A 23,572-nucleotide genomic window follows, 5' to 3' on the forward strand; every position below is an offset into this window, starting at 1 on the left:
GAAGAGACGTTTGATCTTTGCTCACACTTGGGAAGGTGACACATGGCACCCAATGGTCGAGACGTACCTCTTCACTCCTGCTAGCGTCATTTGGTAAGTTGGCGAATGCGGGCACGGAGTCGTTTAAAGGCTATGATGTGCACTGCCACTGTAGGGCTCACCGACACTCCTCAATTGCTTCAGCGACTTCCAGCGACCACCAAGGGACTGCCTTACACCGGGGGCACCCTAGCGAGTGAGGGATCGCGTTTTCTGCCGCAGAAACCAATTGTTGTGGTCATCTGCTCAACCATCACACTGATGTCACCGTGCGGGGGAGATTCAATGGTGACAGCAGAGGTGAAAGTTTCCCAGTCAGCCTTGTTTCAAGCCCATCTGGGCAGGCGTCCATGGGCTTGATGCCGGGGCAGTGACAGAAAGATGGGGAAGTGGCCACTACAACACAGGTCATCATGTGCTCTCCAGTGGATAGATGGGAGAAGTCCTGGGCTGCAAATTGGTAAATCAATGGCCGAGTAACTACCATGAGCCACACTGAAATGTGTGGCGGCTCCAGTATTTAAGAGGCAGAGGTCGAACTGAGACAGTAAAGTTTCGACATCTCTGCCTCGGCTGGTAAGCACAGTACTACACCACAAGGGGGTTATAGGCATTAAAATCTCCCAAAAGTAGAAAAGGTTTAGGGAGTTGATCAAAAAGTAGAAAAGGTTTAGGGAGTTGATCAATCAGTGCAGCTAATACGTTCAGGGATATTGCACCATCTGGAGGAAGATATACATTGCAGTCAGTTATTTCCTGTGTAGTCCATATTCTGACAGCCACAGCCTCAAGATGGGTTTGAAGGGGCACAGCATCACTACAGACTGAGTTTAGGACATAAACGCAAACACCACCTGACTCTCGATTATAGTCGCTACGGTTACTGTAATATCCCCTATAGCCACGGAGGGCAGGGGTCCGCATTGCTGGGAACCAGGTTTCCTGGAGATTAATGCAGATAGCAGGTGTAAAGCTTAACAGTTGCGTAGATCAGCCAGGCGATGAAAAAACCGCCACAATTCCACTGAAAGATGAAGTCATCGTGGGACTGGTAAGTCATGGGACATTTAATGCAGCAGTTTACACCTCGGAGTCACCTGCTGCCACAGACTTATTGCCTGAGCAGTCTACATCCATTGTGTCTTAAGGGTATGGCGAACGCCAGAATCTCCACCCCATCCTCAGATGCAGAGTTTGTAGGTAGCGGTGGTGTGGGTGCCGCTGCTATTTCCTTGGTCTTGGGGGTCTTCTTTTTTGATTTCTCTCACTGCTCCTTGGGTTTCCCTAGCTGGGAGGACTTCACTGGCTCAGTCTCAGTCTCAGGGACTGAGGATGAGTGTGAAGCCCTGTGACCAGCTGCTTTTGGGCTCTTCAGCCACTGGCGGGTGTCATCTTTCCTACTAGCAGAAACCTGGGAAGGGAATGACCCAAGGGACCCCTTCCTAGTGAGAGAAGCCGAAGAAGAATTACGCTTCTCTGGCTTAGAAGTGGGGACAGATGTCCCTGATGGTAAGTAGGTGGTGCGGGAGAAACATGGAGGGAAATGCCCCCCACCATCAAGGAGACAGGTGTAGTCTTCCGACTCTGAGAGGTGACTGGGGTTGGCGGAGCTGATGGTGCCAGAACTGTTGTAGCAGTGGCATAAGACGATGTCATACATACAGGATGCAGGCGTTCAAATTTTCTCTTAGCCTCATTGGAGCTCACTCAGTCCAGGGTCTTGTACTCCACGATTTTCTTTCTTTCTGGAGAATCCTGTAGTCTGGTGAGCAAGGCGAATGGTGCTCTCCGCAGTTGACACAGATGGGTGGCGGGGCACATGTTTATGTTATCTAAGTCAAAAGAAGGCCTTTTGACCGAATGATTACTTGTTTAGCAGTCCTTTCGTTGTTCCTGTCTGTGACTCAATACCTCCACTATATGGTGAAAAGCAACTGATCCCTTTGTCAAGACGCAGTAACTGATCACGAGCTATGAATGCCACATCCTATTGTTTCAATTGAACCCTTAGGCTCAAGTGCTTGTCACAATAAAAGTGACACAAAGACATAGGTACATGTAGGCAAATGTTATGATGTAAAGCAGTAACCGAAGTCCAGTGGTACATACAGGCAAGTTTTTTCAAGCCCTTCTTTTTGTGCAAAAAGTTAATCGAGTCCGATGCTCACTTACATATATCTGCTGCAGGCTCATTCATTCCAGGCTGCTGTCATCTGCTGGAACTCTTGAATTCTAACTCTACCTTGCTTGGCATTTGAGGGTCTCTATATAGAGTGTTTGTGGCCGTTTGCTCATAGATGACACGATTTGTATCACTTTTTACTTTCAATTCATAACCAGTGAGTGTGAAATCAGTGCAGTTTCCCAGTACTCGTGACATCTTAATGGGGGATAAAAACGGCATGCACTGTGTGCATCAACTTAAGTTACAAGGCTTACACCTAATATTCATGCTTAGATGATTTTTCCTTCCTTCTTTTCTTTTTATTCTTGGCAACTTTTCATCATTCTGTCATTACAGTCACAAGCATTTTGATTTTATTCTCTATGAGTTTTGATTGTTAAAACATTGCTATGTAGTGCAAAACCTATTTTACATAATGTTGCTAGAGGAAAGCATTAACTATATCTTGCAGTAGCATATGAAATGGGCACGAGGTTATGTCATGTCTTGCACTCCATCTAATAAATTAATTTGGCCACACAATTTGTACACATGGCACATCAATCAAGACAACTGTTTGTCATGTAACAATAGATATGTGAAATAGGTTTTCTACTTGATAATGATAGTGTAACCATCAAAATCACACACACACACACACACACACACACACACACACACACACACACACACACACACACACACACACACACACACACTTAATGAACATGAGCACTCAGATGTGAAAAATCGCCAATGGTCCTGAATGTATCTGAAGAGAGAGAGTTTTATGTTTCCACTGCAAAAGAAGTTACACCTCCCACGAAATTATTTAGAGCCACAGAATTTTCATCAAAGATTTCCAGCTAACAGCTGACGTATGAGCACAAGAATTTTCATTTTCTTCATAAGAATTTTCTTTACAAAGAAAGTTGAGCATTAATAATGTTACCACAGAACATGAACAAACCATGTTTACTCCCAATATTTATATTACAATAGAATAGTAGTATGACTGGGGCAAAATACAGTTAAGAAAATCGGAGTGTTTCTGACAAGCACTCTGGAAGTGCCTGAATATTTATTTCATTAGTTGGCTATCTAAAACTCATGATAAAATTACAATTATGAAATTATTCTCATTTCCCCCCCATTTAAGCCACATGGTTTTTCCATTGTTTCATTGTGTCCAGCACTGTGTTTATCTGGTCATGATTTACATACAAACTCCGCAATTCACCATATGCAGGGAGTGTGGCACCAGTTGTCCATTTAATATCTCATAAAGCTGCAAATGTCACTGTAACTGTTCGGAAAATTGTTCAGTTTTGCAGGGTGGCTATTCAAACTTGGAAAAGAAACACAAGAATTCCAGGTATGAGGAGCAAGATAGTGTCATAAGAAGGTCCTTATACATTGGATAGAGGGGAAAGGAGGAAGGGAGCGGGCATCTCACAATAACGACTTTTGTTTCCTCTCGGCTGAGATATACTGGTCATTACCAGCAGCTTGAGCACAATTTTTAAACATCGATACTTTATATGCATATTCCTATAATTAACACACGCTGGAAGATTATTTTTTTTTTAAATTTGTGATTTATAAAACTAAACAAAATTAAATTCCAATGCTGGGTTAAAAAACACAGCATTCCCTGACATTTTATGAAATGACTGAAATTCCCCGAGATTTCCCTGATTTTTCTAGGTAAAATGTAACTCCCTGAGAATTTCAGGTACTCCATAACAAGCGCCACCCGGTTTTTGTATCTCCTGGTTGAATAAAAATTTATTCTCCTAAACATTATGTTCTGATGTTCATATAGCAAGGAAACCGGTTTTCAGTTTTAGGCTAAAGATGTCACCCCTTCAGTCTTTTAAGAATGATTTTTGTGTAGAACCAGTTCTATAAATTAGACATAGAATACTGTGTAAGATCTCTCTCTCTCTTTTCATTTTAACTTTTTTACTAAACATGTCTCAAGAGCTGATAAAACACTCTGGTCCATTAGCACACAGTCTTTGTGACGAATTTTGGTAATCAAAAGTTCTTGCAGAATATAAATTATTTACCTGTAACGGTAACAGTGCACTGAATAGTAAAGACTTCAACAGACAAATACACAAGACTGAAAACTTTGGTGCTTGCCTTATGGTCCTATCTGTGCCAAGAGACAGCATTCTGGCTGCTACAAACTACTTACCCAGTTTTAAGAAACCTACTCAGTGTAAAAATTTGATGTCTGCACTTCCTACAGTCTGTTACCTTCACTCGATAATTGACAATCTCTTTTCATTATTCATATTATTTACTGTGCTGCATCAAATTAAATAAAGCACAGCACGAAATTGTGAAGAGTTGCAAGAGGTAAAAACGCATTGTACAAACTTTGCATGTGATTTAGCTCAAACATTTCTGTGTATGAAATGTAGATAACATGTCAAAATTTTATTTAAAACAGAAACCAGAACAATATCTCACTTTGTTCAACTTCTTAGTTTTTATATCTGGCAGACAGTCACGCCTTGCTTGCCCAATCCATCCCAGGGCATCAGGAATCGTGTGGCCGTAACTATCACCATATTTCATAAACAATTCAAGATATCGAAACGAGGTTTTTTGGAAATGAGAGCATGCAAAGAGGCATGAATGTTGCATGATAAACAATCAAAACTTTTTTATTCTTCGAGATATGTAAACAACTCATACAGAGCGGTGAGAGGGTCACTGTAAAAAGTGCATAAACATGTCAACTGACATCGTCAATTGACATCAAAGAAAAGCCAGAGGCTGAGTTTCAACGCAATGGAGACCAGTGGAGCATGGCAAGTTAACTCTTCCACAGCAGTCAAAGTGTTAATATAGTTTTTGGTTTTCCGGTTTCTCTAAGTTTAGGAGAGAAGAGACAAATGGTTACTTTTAACACTGATACTGATGCTGCGAGCTGTGCCGCATGCAGTGTGACCTAGTGGTTAGTGTCAGTGGCGTGCTGTGGGTTCCCAGTTCAAACGCAACCACAAACCATGTCTTGTTATTCAGTATTTTTCATTTCTCGAAGGTCCTCAAAATTTCTCATGGTTGAACATCTACATCTACATATACACTCTGCAAGCCACCGTATGGTGCATGGTGGAGGGTACCTTGTACCAATAGTAGGCATTTCCTTTCCTGTTTCGTGTCTAAATATAATGAGGGAAAAATAAGCTGTCTATATGTCTTCGTGAAAGCCCTTAATTTCTCTCGTTTACCTTTGTGGACCATGAAATGTACGTCGGTGGCAGTAGATTCGTACTGCCTTCAGCTTACAATGCAGGCGCTCTAAATTTTCTCAAGTGTTCCTCTGAAAGAACATTGCTTTCTCTGCAGGGATCTCATTTGAGTTTCGACAGCATCTCCATAGTAATTGTACTTTGTTAAAACCTATCAATAACAAATCTTCGTCTCTGAACCGCTTCGATGTTTTCCTTCAAATTAACCTGGCAAACTCCCAAACACTAGAGCAGTACCCTAGAATGACTCACACTAGCATTCTATACGCTGTCTCTTTAGGGACAACCGACACTTTCCTAAAATATTCCCAATAAATCAAACTCAATCATTCGCCTCCTCTACTACAGTTCATTCATGCTCATTCCATTATGAATCAAGGAACAGCATTACTTACCACTTAAAGAATAGGCTGCTTCAAATATCAACCACTATTTATAAGCAGTTATTTGGGATATTTACTAGTAATGATATGCCAATGTTTGAAGTGCATAGTTGTTTTCTTTCTTCCCCTTCAATGTTTAAAAAGTAAAACGCCTGTGGCAGTAGCAACTAATTTTTTATTTTCATGAAAGGTCAAAACTTATGAACTACTGAAAGAAAAAGAAAATTAATATTGCATTACAGCATGAAACACGATTTGTTATTTACCCCAAAAATAGATTTAATATTAGATTTTGATAATAAATGAATGTTATATATTTGATTTCTTATTTGAAGTATCAAAAGAAATTTATTTGTTTGAAGGAGAATTATAGAAAGACTAATTTGAATTCCAGTATTCTGGGAAAGTTAGTTACTAAGTCAACTGTGTGATGGAAATCATTATGTAAAGGAATTTCTTTCATGATGGAGGAACACTGTCTTGTAAATTAACAAATAAAATTATTGGATACAACATGATACAGAGCGAGTTATCTCTGAAGAAAATTATATTGTCGATTTGTTGCATAAGTTTAACTGATAAATGAAGGTTGAGAAGTGGAAAAGCACAATTTATCCGTAACATACGGAATAATGAAATATTAACTAATATACCAAAGAGAAGATGTTTATAGACGCTAAATGTAAGACTGAGTGAAATTAAAAAATATTATTCAAAGTTATCAGGAAATATGCTAAAATATCAGTTAACCCATAAAGAAATGTCAGATTGACAAAATTGTACCATTTGAGCAATGCTTGAATTCAGTAGTTACTGGAAGAAGTAATACTGTTTCTTTTGCTGGTTATAAGTTGCTTTTTCATCGATCTGAGACTCACTTTACTTTTCTTTGGCTTTCCGTAAGAATCACTGGTTCTTTTGTGTACATTACGTAAAGCAGGTGGAATAGTAATTACAAAATAATATATCATCACAAGTATAGTCTGCTTTTTCTATCATAATAAAGTGTATGTTTATCATAGCAGCACCAGGGCATCCCCATGAAGTGCAATTTCCCAGACCATATCCCCAGTCAACCCTAATCCTTCTACTCCCCTCAAGAAACTACTGCCCAGGAGTGCTCCATCTCTCGGCTGATTTCATCCTGGACTGTGTAACTGAATCATTTCCTTTGTCAGTGCTTTGACTATTTATTGTCTTGCCTGGAAACAAGAAACATACTTCACGCAAACCTTCCTACTTCTCTAAAAGTGGAGTTCTGCTGCTGCCCCCCCCCCCCCACCCCTCCCTGAAATCTATGCAACACCCACTCTTCAACCCTTGCGATAAGGGAGGGAACTACCCACCCAAATTAATGACCATAGCTTAACTACGGCCGAGAGCAGTATACACAACTAGTGGCAGATCACACTGCTGAATACAACATGCTCGATTTCAATGGCTGCTTCACAACCCATGCCATCTGCCTCCAACCCCCCCAGCCCCCCTCTCCATCTTTGCAACACATCATTCATGTAATCATCCTGGCTTCAATCTCTGCTAGCCCCCTGCCTCACATCCACTCAACCCTACCCCAGTATTTTAGCTTCACTCATCCTGCACACCCTAACCCTCTTCCCTGAGATCTCTAATACACTGCTCTGTCATCTCCTCCCAATCTGCTCCTCCACACATCAAGCTGCAGAAGCTCATCAGGGCTAGTAGCCGTGTTACATTCATATCCCATGCACCAGCTGCCTCTGCCTCCCTCACATTTATTTGCATCTTCCTCCCAGCCATGAGCCATCCTTCCCCAACCCTTCCAATCCTCCCTCATGGACCCCTCTTTCTCCCTACACACACTCCATCAACACAGTCTATCAGTAAAATTGCACAGCACAGTGTATTCTGCCGACACGCTGTTACCATACAGAGGTGTGTGTGGAGGGGGGAGGGGGGGGAAGAAAACACACACACACACACACACACACACACACACACACACACAGAGAGAGAGAGAGAGAGAGAGAGAGAGAGAGAGAGAGTCTGTCAAAAGTTAGCGAAGTTTCCAGTCTTGTGTATGTGAATGTTAATTACTCCTAAAAAAAAAAAAGGGGGGGGGGGGGAGGGAGAAAAACACAAATGTAGTCTTCGGATTTATGTCAACATATGAAGAATGAATGACTCCACATGGACAAAACACATCTTCAACATCTTTGACTTAAAACAAGTTTCCTTGGTATATCGACAGCAAAGATATATCTAGAATAATTGCGTATTTCACCAGAAGGCACAAAACTGAAATATTTTCAGAACAGACATTTTGGACTTTACGAGATAGTAAATGGACAACTGATGCCAAATGCAAGGGTGAACGATGCACTGAACACAATGAAATTCAAAACATTTGGCTTAAACAGGAAAAAATGACAATAACTGTCATAATAATTGTAATCTTATTGTGGTCCTTCAATAGCGAACTAATAAATTGAATACATATACAAGTATTTCCAGAGTGCTTGTCAGAAACACCACCATTTTCTTAACTGTATGTTATACTCATCATACCACTTCATAAACTATCGTAATACAAATATTAATAAAGAGAGAGAGGGGCTGGCCAGTACATAGCTCAGTACAGCCGATAGATACACAAAACAGAACAGAAAATTTACATTCCTAGCTTTTGGAACTTTGTTCCTTCATCAGGGAGGAGAGGGGAAAAAAGGAAAAAAGGGAAAGTGGATTCAGTTACTCACAACCCAGGTTATGAAGCAACAGGGAAAGGTAAACAGGGAGGATAATAAGGATGGAGGCATGGTCATCAGAGGGAAGTCAAAGATATTCTACTGTAAGTACCGGGTGATCAAAAAGTCAGTATAAATTTGAAAACTGAATAAATCACGGAATAATGTAGATAAAGAGGCATCCTCTCTACCCAGCGGTTCCTACCCCTGTAACCGACCCCGCTGCAAAACCTGCCCCATGCATCCCCCCACAACCACCTACTCCAGCCCCGCTACTGGTAAAACACACAATTCAAGGCAGGGCCACATGTGAAACAACACATGTCATTTATCAGCTGACATGCCTGCACTGCACAGCCTTTTACATCGGTATGACGGCAACTAAACTGGCTGAGCGCATGAACGGGCACAGACAAACTGTCCGCCTAGGAGATGTCCAATACCCAGTAGCAGAGCATGCCCTCCAGCATAATTCTAGGGACCTAGGAACCTGCAACACCATACGTGCCATTTGGCTTCTCCCACCCAACACCAGTCCCTCGGAACTGTGGAGATGGGAACCTGCACTCCAACACATCCTTTCATCCCGCCATCGCCCTGGACTGAACCTCCGTTAACGAACCTCACTCCCATTTACTCTTCAGTCTTCTCCTTTTTCCCTCTCCTCTTTAGCCATTCACGCATCTTTTCTTCCTACATAGTTGTGTTTATCTTTATACTATATACCTCTTTACTTCTGTATGCATCCTCTTTGGTTTGAAGCAGGCACAGTACTTGCAGTAGAATATCTTTGGCTTCCCTCTGACGGCCATGCCTCCATCCTTACTACCCTCCCTGTTTACCTTTCCCTATTGCTCCATAACCTGGGTTGTGAGCAACTGAATCCACTTTCCCTTCTTCCCTTTTTTCCCCCTCTCTCCTCCCTGATGAAGGAATAAAGTTCCGAAAGCTAGGAATGTAAATTTTCTGTTCTGTTTTGTGTATCTATCAGCTGTACTGAGCTGAGGTAAGTACTGGCCAGCCCCTCTATCTCTTTAAATCAGTAAGATGAAAATAAAAATACATGTATTCATCTAATTATAGTTAACAGAAAGTCTTTGATGAGTAGTTTGTGGTTCTAAATCCTCTGATGAAAAATGTAACTACTTTGTAATACAAATATAATTATGTGTCACTAAATGTACAGTGAGAACCAAATTCAACATACACCCTGTAGTTGGAAAATTAAATATATTTTTTATATAAAGACAATGGTCTGATGTTTCAGACTGAAATGTACTGTGGCTGAATTATTCTGTTATTAGTAGTGCAATATGTAACAAGGACTTACTTCTTTTCCCCTGTTCATGAAGTAAAGGCACTTCATGACGCATGATGTTAAATGTATTACTCCTTTACTACCAACTGTACTATTTTCACAGACAGTATGTACATACGTATGGCGCTGAATTTAAGTGCAAAATTATATCATTTTATGATGCATGGTTCAGGAGACATGACATCATAAATTAGTGCATACCTGTATGACTGTTAGCATAAGTCACATTTTGTAGCATAATTTAGAAAGAAATTGCTGAATCATTCAACTCCGAAAACATGTATGAATAATCAGACTTAAACATATTTAACCAGCAACTGAATTTAATGTGCCATCAATATTCAACCCATCAGAGAGGGAAGCAGGCATATGTCAATTACGATGCCGAAGCAATAGTTTGTAATGAGTCAAAAGTAGATGATAAATTATAATTTATGAAATTTTTAAAACCTCTCAGATCTCATTAATAAGAACACATAAAGCTACAAGAAGAGTGCTTTTATAGCTTTCACAAATGTTAACTATCAGTTTGTCATTCTACTTACACTGTTTAAACAAAGTGAGATGGGTTGATAAACTCATTGCTTAAATAATGGAATACATAGCTGTCATAGTTTGGTTTCAAGAGCGTGTGAGTCATCTATTCATACAAACACTGACCATATTATAAAATTCCAGTAAGACAAAATAACACCAGTTGAAATCTCCTAATACTTATCCCAGAAATTAATGTCAGTAATAACACTGTATTGGAAACATTACATTTTACCATATTAATTATTCAGTTCATCTGTGATTTACTTCTTTTTTTACGGAAAGTAATACAGGAAATCGCTCTGGTGAACAAAACAAGCCTTTGTTATTATACAGTATGTCCCACATAAAACCGGTACACCTCAAGCCCGAGATTCAAGCAACAATGAACAACCAAAAAAAGGATAGATAACAGTAATGTTCAAAAACGTGTAGTTATCTGCTTAAACTATGAAAAATCCAGGATGGAATAATGACAATATTATGAAAAGGACAGATTGCTACTCACCATATAGGCATCCAGGCCACTTCACAAGCAATTCGACTAGAGGTGGGTAAGCGGGACGTTAGGAGTACTGGTTTTATGCGAGACACCCTGCACTTTTTAGGTCAGACACCTCAAAACCTCCAGGAATATTCATTACAATTAGAAAACTTCAAAATCACATGCAATGTTTTGATGTCACTTATTTATTGCAGGTGCAGCTTAGACCATGTTGCATACTATACATACGTACTCTAGCACGGATGGCGGGTGTATTGTTTACTGAAGATATCGACAGTGCTGTTCTGTTCTCTACCCTTTTTTTTTTTTTGTCACTTGTGGTGACAGATTGGTTTATCGCGTAGCCTGAGGTCTACGTTGGGCAGCTACGTGATACATTGGTTGAGAGTTGGCAAACCAAACTCATGAGTCACAACATTTTTTAAATACATAAATACAATGAGTATTCAATACTTACAATCACATTCCACCAAAAATCTCCATTTTTCCACTGTGGTCTGGTATTTTCAAGCTATTAATGTGTTTCAAGGTACTAATAACAACATTCCCAACCGAAAACCCCTATTAATGTGAAGGTCCCATTAGTATTTTGTTTTCCTTGTGTTTTCATGTTGTGAACAATGTCATCTGTCTGTAGCTTCTTGAGGCTCATATCTCCACTATGTTAATGGTCTGTTGGCACTGTACTGCATTCTTTACTGATTCCTAGGAAGTTATGTTGTTTTCATACTTCATAAATGGACTAAGCATCCTCTATATGGCAAGAATGTTCAAATGGCTCTAAGCTCTATGGGACTTAACATCCGAGGTCATCAGTCCCCTAGACTTAGAACTACTTAAACCTAACTAACCTAAGGACATCACACACATCCATGCCCGAGGCAGGATTCAAACCTGTGACCGTAGCAGCAGCGCGGTTCTGGACTGAAGCTGCACATGTGGGTTTTTTAGGTTAGACAATTCCCTCCCTAGGCCCGGCAAGACGCCTCCTGAGACGCGGCAAGGTAGGAGTAGGCAAAATGCAACAGGGAATAACAATATTAATGTACTAATAGTAAACTGCAGGAGCATCTATAGAAAGGTCCCAGAACTGCTCTCATTAATAAACGGTCACAATGCCCATATAGTACTAGGGACAGAAAGTTGGCTGAAACCAGGCGTAAACAGTAAGGAAATCCTGAACTCATATTGGAATGTATACTGCAGAGACAGGCTGGACGTTGAAGGGGGAGGCGTGTTTATAGTGATAAGAAGTGCAACAGTATCGAAGGAAATTGACGGAGATCCGAAATGTGAAATAATTTGGGTGAAGGTCACGGTTAAAGTAGGCTCAGACATGGTAATTGGATGTCTCTATAGGCCCCCTGGCTCAGCAGCTGTTGTGGCTGAGCACCTGAAGGATAATTTGGAAAATATTTCGAGTAGATTTCCCCACCATGTTATAGTTCTGGGTGGAGATTTTAATTTGCCGGATATACACTGGGAGACTAAAACGTTCATAACGGGTGGCAGGGACAAAGAACCCAGTGAAATTTTTTTAAGTGCTTTATCTGAAAACTACCTTCAGCAGTTAAACAGAGAACCGACTCGTGGCGATAACATATTAGACCTCCTGGTGACAAACAGACTCGAACTATTTGAAACAGTTAACGCAGAACAGGGAATCAGCGATCATAAAGCGGTTACTGCATCAATGATTTCAGCTGTAAATAGAGATATTAAGAAAGGTGGGAAGATTTTTCTGTTTAGCAAAAGTGACAAAAAGCAGATTTCAGAGTACCTGATGGCTCAACACAAAAGTTTTGTCTCAAGTACAGATAGTGTTGACGATCAGTGGACAAAGTTCAAAACCATCGTACAATATGTGTTAGATGAGTATGTGCCAAGCAAGGTCATAAGAGATGGAAAAGAGCGGCCATGGTACAACAACCGAGTTAGAAAACTACTGCGGAAACAAAGGGAACTTCACAGCAAACATAAACATAGCCAAAGCCTTGCAGACAAACAAAAATTACGCAAAGCGAAATGTAGTGTGAGGAGGGCTATGCGAGAGGCGTTCAATGAATTCGAAAGTAAAGTTCTATGTACTGACTTGGCAGAAAATCCTAAGAAATTTTGGTCTTATGTCAAAGCAGTAGGTGGATCAAAACAAAATGTCCAGACACTCTGTGACCAAAATGGTACTGAAACAGAGGATGACAGACTAAAGGCCGAAATACTAAATGTCTTTTTCCAAAGCTGTTTCACAGAGGAAGACTGCACTGTAGTTCCTTCTCTAGATTGTCGCACAGATGACAAAATGGTAGATATCGAAATAGACGACAGAGGGATAGAAAAACAATTAAAATCGCTCAAAAGAGAAAAGGCCGCTGGACCTGATGGGATACCAGTTCGATTTTACACAGAGTATGCGAAGGAACTTGCCCCCCTTCTTGCAGCAGTGTACCGTAGGTCTCTAGAAGAGCGTAGCGTTCCAAAGGATTGGAAAACGGCACAGGTCATCCCCGTTTTCAAGAAGGGACGTCGAACAGATGTGCAAAACTATACACCTATATCTCTAACGTCGATCAGTTGCAGAATTTTGGAACACGTATTGTGTTTGAGTATAATGACTTTTCTGGAGACTAGAAATCTACTCGGTAGGAATCAGCATGGGTTTCGAAAAAGGCGATCGTGTGAAACCCAGCTCGCGCTATTCGTCCACGAGACTCAGAGGGCCATAGACACGGGTTCACAGGTAGATGCCGTGTTTCTTGACTTCCGCAAGGCGTTCGATACTGTTCCCCACAGTCGTTTAATGAACAAAGTAAGAGCTTATGGACTATCAGACCAATTGTGTAATTGGATTGAAGAGTTCCTAGATAACAGAACACAGCATGTCATTCTCAATGGAGAGAAGTCTTCCAAAGTAAGTGTGATTTCAGGTGTGCCACAGGGGAGTGTCGTAGGACCGTTGCTATTCACAATACACATAAATGACCTTATGGATGACATCGGAAGTTCACAGAGGCTTTTTGCGGATGATGCTGTGGTATATCGAGAGGTTGTAACAATGGAAAATTGTACTGAAATGCAGGAGGATCTGCAGCGAATTGACACATGGTGCAGGGAATGGCAATTGAATCTCAATGTAGACAAGTGTAATGTGCTGCGAATACTAGAAAGATAGATCATATAGCTACAAAATAGCAGGTCAGCAACTGGAAGCAGTTAATTCCATAAATTATCTGGGAGTAGACATCAGGAGTGATTTAAAATGGAATGACCATATAAAATTAATCGTTGGTAAAGCAGATGCCAGACAGATTCATTGGAAAAATCCTAAGGAAATGCAATCCGAAGACAAAGGAAGTAGGTTACAGTACACTTGTTCGCCCACTGCTTGAATACTGCTCAGCAGTGTGGGATCCGTACCAGATAGAGTTGATAGAAGAGATAGAGAAGATCCAACGGACAGCAGCGCGCTTCGTTACAGGATCCTTTAGTAATCGCGAAAGCGTTACGGAGATGATAGATAAACTCCAGTGGAAGACTCTGCAGGAGAGACGCTCAGTAGCTCGGTACGGGCTTTTGTTAAAGTTTCGAGAACATACCTTCACAGAAGAGTGTAGCAGTATATTGCTCCCTCCTACGTATATCTCGCGAAGAGACCATGAGGATAAAATCAGAGAGATTAGAGCCCACACATAAGCATACCGACAATCCTCCTTTCCACGAACAATACGAGACTGGAATAGAAGGGAGAACCAATAGAGGTACTCAAGGTACCCTCCGCCACACACCGTCAGGCGGCTTGCGGAGTATGGATGTAGAACTGCTCGGCCATACAGCCGGCCTATATGGCAAGAAATCACAAAGAATGTTTTATAAGGTTCAATTATTGATGTCTTGCTCTTTTAGATGCCTGTGAATGATTCAAAATTTTATATTAAATGAGAAGTAGAATTAGAGCTTACTGTATACTATCAAAGTTGTGGTTTAAACCAAACAAGTGATTAACAAACTTACTGTCTGTATTTGTTATGCACTCATAATGAACAAGTCTAAAAATTCCTAACAATTTAAAAATCGATATAGAAGTCTATAATAAAGTACACAAAAAATATAATAAAATACCCAAAGATAGATACTGGTAAGTATACAACATGAATCTGAGGGCATTGCTAACAGTTTCCAGTCCTTTTACTCCTTTTAGTTTGACATTATGCGAGCAACATATAAATAATGATTACAAATGAATAGCTTGAGTAAAACAAGTCAATAAATTGACCCCACAGACACAGGTCCCACACAAGCACAACATACACTGAATCAGATCATACAACAAACCTTGCAAAAGACAGCTGAGCAACTGCTACAACAAATTACACTTCCACCTTGGCCACACCAGCAACAGAATGATTCACTTCCATCTTCTGCAACTGGAAATTCACCTGCACCATAAAATGTAAAGCAGTCCTTACACAAGAGTGTTCCCAAGCGAACATGCCTCATGAGCACAGAACCTGGTTTACATCCTAAATGGGTATCACAGACGGTGCAGTGTAGTCGCAGAAACCGCACAGTTGACACATCTGAAAGCAAGAATCATAAATCACAGTGCCTACTTTCACTATAAAGTGCACACACACACACACACACACACACACACACACACGACACGAAGAGAGAGGGGTGGGGGGTGTATTACTCATCCATCAGCACTTTAGCAGTTGGGAATCAGAACTGTCCACATATTTAAAATTAAGATAAAACAGCTGTTACAAAAATCTATTACTTTAGTTTTCAAAGCAGTTTCCCTTTGGTAATGAAATTTTGCACTGCGTTACCTGAAATGGTTAACATCACCACAATCAAAGTCCAGTTACTGTAAATTCTGAACATTGTATGAAAATGCTCAATGAATTTTTTTTTTCAGTATTATATGCCTTCAGGATAATACACCCGTCCACAGGAGTGCTAAGCAAAAAAAGGAGTTTTGAAATGAGAATCATCAGAACATCCATGCCTTTCATCACCGTAAATCCAAATCTCCCTTTTTCCCCTTCCATAACTGTGAGGAATAATGACTCATAAAATCTGACCATCCCTGAAAGACATCTACAGCTGCCTCTAGAAAATGGAAATTATTGGCTGGTTAAAACTAAAAAGCCCTCCCATACCAAACAACTATACGAAGGGCAAATGATTGGGCCTCCTAGCTCTGAATAGCCGACAGTCGCCTCTATATGTAACACATGAAGTGGCACAAATTTTGGTCACAGGTTTCTGAGACTGCAACTGTGTCACACCATTTTAACTGCACAGACCTTGAATGGGATAAAATTGAGGGCTACGAAAGAAAGAATACTACAAAGCATATGTTGGAAAACTCAAACAACTGAGAAGCTTTATCTTAGTGGCATAAAATTGTTCAACACATAGTAAGATGTAATGAAAATGTGAGGGAATTGTTATGTATTTGAAAATGACATTGAGCTACATGTTATTTCATTACACTCTGGCTACAGTTCTAGATAGGCTATTTGTTATTTCAAGATATTTAGTATGTGAAATTGATACTTCTCTTTCAACAAATCGTTTCACTACTGATATATATGCATCACAATCACTACAGCTACTGCTGTTGCTGTTACCCCCACTGCCGACAGGCTGTGGTGAGAACAATCTGCAAGCACAACATTCTTTCTATTATCACCATGTTTGCATTATTAGGAACCTTTGGAGAACACGGAATATTATATATTGCCTGGCAACATTGCCCCATACATTGCCAAGTCACAAGTATATTTCACTCGGGCTATAAAATATTTTTTTTCAAAAGCATATAAACATTAGGTCTCAAGTTTTGTATTAATATGAACATTCAAGATTTAAATGAAGTTACACAAAGTAAAGATTATATTACTTTACAACAACACATCATATCAGACTTTTGCCACCATTTTACTGCAGTAGCATCTACATTCAATAAAACAAAGTTTATATTATAAGCATTAACCTTGTAACCTTGTGCTTCCGCGTTTTCTGCCGAGTTGTTGTTTCCAATTTTTTGTTGTTGTGGTCTTCAGTCCTGAGACTGGTCTGATGCAGCTCTCCATGCTACTCTATCCTGTGCAAGCTTCTTCATCTCCCAGTACCTACTGCAACCTACATCCTTCTGAATCTGCTTAGTGTATTCATCTCTTGGTCTCCCTCTACGATTTTTACCCTCCACGCTGCCCTCCAATGCTAAATTTGTGATCCCTTGATGCCTCAAAACGTGTCCTACCAACCGATCCCTTCTTCTAGTCAAGTTGTGCCACAAACTTCTCTTCTCCCCAATCCTATTCAATACCTCCTCATTAGTTACGTGATCTATCCACCTTATCTTCAGCATTCTTCTGTAGCACCACATTTCGAAAGCTTCTATTCTCTTCTTGTCCAAACTAGTTATCGTCCATGTTTCATTTCCATACATGGCTACACTCCATACAAATACTTTCAGAAACGACTTCCTGACACTTAAATCTATGCTCGATGTTAACAAATTTCTCTTCTTCAGAAACGATTTCCTTGCCATTGCCAGTCTACATTTTATATCCTCTCTACTTCGACCATCATCAGTTATTTTACTCCCTAAATAGCAAAACTCCTTTACTACTTTAAGTGCCTCATTTCCTAATCTAATTCCCTCAGCATCACCCGATTTAATATGACTACATTCCATTATCCTCGCTTTGCTTTTGTTGATGTTCATCTTATATCCTCCTTTCAAGACACTGTCCATTCCGTTCAACTGCTCTTCCGAGTCCTTTGCTGTCTCTGACAGAATTACAATGTCATCGGCGAACCTCAAAGTTTTTACTTCTTCTCCATGAACTTTAATACCTACTCCGAATTTTTCTTTTGTTTCCTTTACTGCTTGCTCAGTATACAGATTGAATAACATCGGGGACAGGCTACAACCCTGTCTCACTCCTTTCCCAACCACTGCTTCCCTTTCATGCCCCTCGACTCTTATAACTGCCATCTGGTTTCTGTACAAATTGTAAATAGCCTTTCGCTCCCTGTATTTTACCCCTGCCACCTTCAGAATTTGAAAGAGAGTATTCCAGTTAACATTGTCAAAAGCTTTCTCTAAGTCTACAAATGCTAGAAACGTAGGTTTGCCTTTTCTTAATCTTTCTTCTAAGATAAGTCGTAAGGTTAGTATTGCCTCACGTGTTCCAACATTTCTACGGAATCCAAACTGATCTTCCCCGAGGTCCGCTTCTACCAGTTTTTCCATTCGTCTGTAAAGAATTCGTGTTAGTATTTTGCAGCTGTAACTTATTAAACTGATAGTTCGGTAATTTTCACATCTGTCAACACCTGCTTTCTTTGGGATTGGAATAATATATTCTTCTTGAAGTCTGAGGGTATTTCGCCTGTCTCATACATCTTGCTCACCAGATGGTAGAGTTTTGTCATGATTGGCTCTCCCAAGGCCATCAGTAGTTCTAATGGAATGTTGTCTACTCCCGGGGCCTTGTTTCGACTCAGGTCTTTCAGTGCTCTGTCAAACTCTTCACGCAGTATCTTATCTCCCATTTCGTCTTCATCTACATCCTCTTCCATTTCCATAATATTGTCCTCAAGTACATCGCCCTTGTATAAACCCTCTATATACTCCTTCCACCTTTCTGCCTTCCCTTCTTTGCTTAGAACTGGGTTGCCATCTGAGTTCTTGATATTCATACAAGTGGTTCTCTTCTCTCCAAAGGTCTCTTTAATTTTCCTGTAGGCAGTATCTATCCTCGTGAGAGAAGCCGCTACATCCTTACATTTGTCCTCCAGCCATCCCTGTTTAGCCATTTTGCACTTCCTGTCGATCTCATTTTTGAGACATTTGTATTCCTTTTTGCCTGCTTCATTTACTGCGTTTTTATATTTTCTCCTTTCATCAATTAAATTCAATATTTCTTCTGTTACCCAAGGATTTCTACTAGCCCTCGTCTTTTTACCTACTTGATCGTCTGCTGCCTTCACTACTTCATCCCTCAGAGCTACCCATTCTTCTTCTACTGTTTTTCTTTCCCCCATTCTTGTCAATTGTTCCCTTATGCTCTTCCTGAAACTCTCTACAACCTCTGGTTCTTTCAGTTTATCCAGGTCCCATCTCCTTAAATTCCCACCTTTTTGCAGCTTCTTCAGTTTCAATCTGCAGTTCATAACCCATAGATTGTGGTCAGAATCCACATCTGACCCTGGAAATGTCTTACAATTTAAAACCTGGTTCCTAAATCTCTGTCTTACCATTATATAATCTATCTGATACCTTTTAGTATCTCCAGGATTCTTCCAGGTATACAACCTTCTTTTATGATTCTTGAACCAAGTGTTAGCTATGATTAACTTATGCTCTGTGCAAAACTCTACCAACGGCTTCCTCTTTCATTTCTTACCCCCAATCCATATTCACCTACTATGTTTCCTTCTCTCCCTTTTCCTACTGACGAATTCCAGTCACCCATGACTATTAAATTTTCGTCTCCCTTCACTACCTGAATAATTTCTTTTATCTCATCATACATTTCATCAATTTCTTCATCATCTGCAGAGCTAGTTGGCATATAAACTTGTACTACTGTAGTAGGCATGGGCTTTGTGTCTATCTTGGCCACAATAATGCGTTCACTACGCTGTTTGTAGTAGCTATGCTGTTTGTAGTAGCTAACCCGCACTCCTATTTTTTTATTCATTATTAAACCTACTCCTGCATTACCCCTATTTGATTTTGTGTTTATAACCCTGTAATCACCTGACCAAAAGTCTTGTTCCTCCTGCCACCGAACTTCACTAATTTCCACTATATCTAACTTTAACCTATCCATTTCCCTTTTTAAATTTTCTAACCCACCTGCCCGATTAAGTGATCTGACATTCCACGCTCCGATCCGTAGAACGCCAGTTCTCTTTCTCCTGATAACGACGTCCTCTTGAGTAGTCCCCGCCCGGAGGTCCGAATGGGGGATAAAATATTCTGGATGTCAAATAATCCCCCATTCGGGTCTCACGGCGGGGACTACTCAGAAGGGCGTCATTATCAGGAAAAACAAAACTGGCGTTCTACAGATCGGAGCACGTAAAGTCAGATCACTTAATCAGGCAGGTATGTAAGAAAATTTAAAAAGGGAAATGGATATAAAATCAAATAGGGATAATGGCAGGAATACGTTTAATGATGAATAAAAAAAATAAGAGCATGGGTAAGCTACTATGAACAGGATAGTGAACGCATTGTTGTAGCCAAGATAGACACGAAGCCCACGCCTACCACAGTAGTGCAAGTTTATATGCCAACTAGCTCCACAGATGACGAAGAGGTCGAAGAAACATATGACGAGATAAAAGAAATCATTCAGACAGTGAGGGGAGATGAACATTTAATAGTCATGGGGGATTGGAATTCGATAGTAGGAGAAAGAAGAGGAAGGAAAAGTAGCAGGTGAATATGGAGTGGGGGTAAGGAATGAAAGAGGATGCCACCTGGTAGAATTTTGCACAGAGCATAATTTAATCATAGCTAACACTTGGTTTAAGAATCATGAAAGAAGGTTGTATACAGCATGGTCCATATCAATTCAGGCAGGCTAGGAAAAAATCTTACCTTCATAGTCTCTGATGTTACTGGATTTAGCATGTGTTAATATGAAGGACTACATAAGGAACAAGTATTTTTTTGTTCTTTTACTATAACATTCTGAACGTTCTTTATAATGTACAGGAAAAAAAAATTTTCTATCCAAAAATGCCAATACATAAAATTTTGATTTTTTTTCTGTTCGTTCGTACCAAATAGTTCTACATTCCCTGAAAAAGAGAGCTTCCACTTTTAGGTTGAACAGGTTTTATAAATAACTGAAATTTCTGCCACACATAAAACCTGTTTCACTAACACATTATCACATAACAGGCTCATAAAAATCAAAATCTAGAATTATTTAACATAATTTTATATGAGAATGCAGACTTTCTCACCAAATCTTGATGACAGAATCTTCTCAGGTTGACAGCGGAGTCAGTGTGCTGTTCTCCAGCAACATTTCATCAAGTTTCTTACTTGCTATCCTCAGGCAAAGTCCAGATCTTTATAGCCGCTGGACCACAGGCTTCTCTGCATCCTCGCCGGCAGTCGGGCCAATCCGGCCCGAGCAGAATTGGCGCGGCAGCGCGTGGTGGTGGTGGTGGTGGGGAGGGGGTGGGCGTTGGATCCTGCCGTCTCGTCCCAATGCAGCCTGTTTATTCCATCCTCCGCCACCGACCTGCCTCCATTGGTGCGCTCTCGTCTGATTCTTGATAATATTGTGTTCCACGCACTGCTGAGTTGGAAGCCACTATCCCGATTGACCGGGTTGTCACTGACCCGTATCTCCACTGCCTCTTTAATAATAGAGTCCCAGAAACCTTTCACTCGACACAGTCTCTTGGTTTCTTCAAATTGAAATGTGTGTTCTTCACTGAGGCTGTGGTCCGCTACAGCGGATTTTTCTTTTTGTCCAAGGCGGATGATTTTCAGATGTTCAGAGATGCGTTGTGTTATGCAACGCTGAGTCTGTCCGATATATTGTTTCCCACATTCACAGGAAATACTGTCGACCCAAATTGTCCTTCATTGAGCCCAGCATATTTCTGATTTTTGATGGAGGATGGAAGGTAGTTTTTATCTTGTTCTTCTCCAGTATCCTAGCAATCTTGGCCATGGGCGGCCCTGCACACGGGAGGAACACCAGACCTTTTTTGTTCTCTTCTTCCTGAAGGTCCTTCTCCTTCTTCTTGTTCTTCTTCTTCTTCTTGCCCATCTTGAGGGCGCATCTCATCTGCGTTTTGGTGTATCCATTCTTCTGGAAGGTTTTCTTCAGGTGCTGAATCTCAGTAGATAAACCGTCCTTGTCGCATATGTCATGAGCTCTGCGGACAAGAGTAGTGAGTACAGATTTCCGTTGTGCTGGGTGATGGCAGCTGTTAGCGTTGAGGTACAGGTCTGTGTGTGTTTTCTTTCGGTAGACCGAGTGTCCCAGTGTGCCGTCCGTTTTCTTCTTTATCAAGATATTGAGGAAGGGTAGGCACCCACTTTCTTCCAATTCCACTGCGAACTTGATGTTCTCATGTATGCTGTTCAGATGGCTGAGAAATTCCGTTAAGAGTGTCCTCGCCATGTGGGCAGACCACAAAAGTATCTCCCAAGTACCGATAAAAGGCCTTGGATTTAAGGCGTGCTGTTTCCAAGGCGATATCTTCGAAGTATTCCATGCACAGATTGGCAATACATGGTGCCAATGGGGACCCCATAGCGATTCCATCCACCTGTTGGTAAAACTTGTCCCCTCACTGGTAACACGTGGTTATGAGTGCATGGTGGAATAATTCCACTGTGTCTTCGTCGAAAAGATTATCCAGTAGTTTCACACAATCCTCCCTTTCCAGGGCAGTCACCACATTCTTGAAACAAACAAGTCTCTCACTTTATGTCACAGACTACTAATGGCTTCACACACCCAACCATGATGTCATATGTCACGTGCTCCAGTAAGTTCTTCAAAGTTACCACACAAAGTTCAAGATTCGTGCAGTACGCAAATAAACAGACATCTCTAGGTGGGTTTGGAACAACCAACTTGGGTCGTAGTGCGTAAAATTTTGATCTTCCAATACGTGAAATTGTATAGTTGCTCTTATAAATTGCAAAAGTTTCTTTAATATTGTGAGTCGTGTACCTCTTCACTTTCACAACTTTTTGACCTTCAACTGTTACAGTTATAGTGTCTTTTTTTATTGGCACTCTGGTGAAAACAGTCCCATTGATCTGCTGGATAAAATGACTGCACTATTTGAACTTGAGCTGCTTCTACAGGATGACCATAATTGGGATTTGGTCTTCCGAAGACTCCTTTTACAGAACTCACATTTCTTGATTTGTCTACAATGTACTTTGATACTGATGAAACGTGATTAAAAATTGTTTTCTTTGAAAATGTCTCTGGAATAATAGTTAAAACTTGCACCTTTTCACTGTAAGCTGCAGAAAGTTTAACAGCTTAATCAATATTCATGAAAAATTCCCGGCAAGAGGTGCAAGAGTGCTATGGTTCATTTTCTTCTGAAGTGGAAATTTCTACTTTGAAGAGTGTTGTCAGTTTTGCTGTAGTGTATTCATCCATAGATTTAGCAATTTCTCTGTGCTTTCTTGATGCACAGAGCTTATGACTTGACTTCACTGATCACGGTTTCTTAACAGGACTAATACCTACCTCCGTAGTTAACTGATTCAGGGTATTTAATTCTTCCTCTATTGATGCAAAATCTATATCATCTGCACCACAAGAGGCTTCACCTCGTTCAGATACTATCACAGTCGTTATTCTGTCAAAACATTTGGAACACAGAAAATCATCACTGGAAACATCTACACTTTGAAACAGAGTCTTCAAATGAGAACACTTATTCTCAACCTGAACAAAGTCTATTTTTTTCCCTTTGTCTTATATGTCACTCTTTCATGGATATGCAAATAGTCAGCACACTTCACACTCCAGTGGCCCCAGTCAGAAGACATTTCAAACGGTCCTTTTCACCAAACATACTGCAACTGTGTCAACTGACAAATTCCTCA

General features: G+C 40.5%; 1 protein-coding gene across 2 annotated transcripts in view; it reads right to left on the reverse strand.

Annotated features, from left to right (window-relative positions):
• The window catches only part of LOC124787731, a 101,988-nt gene that overhangs the window by 53,230 nt on the left and 25,186 nt on the right, over positions 1-23,572 (reverse strand). For both annotated transcript variants that reach the window (XM_047254579.1, XM_047254578.1), the window contains one exon: positions 15,268-15,512. In XM_047254579.1, the coding sequence (XP_047110535.1) occupies positions 15,268-15,512 (245 nt within the window). The remainder of the gene's footprint in view (positions 1-15,267; positions 15,513-23,572) is intronic.

This window comes from Schistocerca piceifrons, chromosome 3 (assembly GCF_021461385.2).
Source record: "Schistocerca piceifrons isolate TAMUIC-IGC-003096 chromosome 3, iqSchPice1.1, whole genome shotgun sequence".
In the NCBI taxonomy this organism is placed as follows: Eukaryota; Metazoa; Arthropoda; class Insecta; order Orthoptera; family Acrididae; genus Schistocerca; species Schistocerca piceifrons.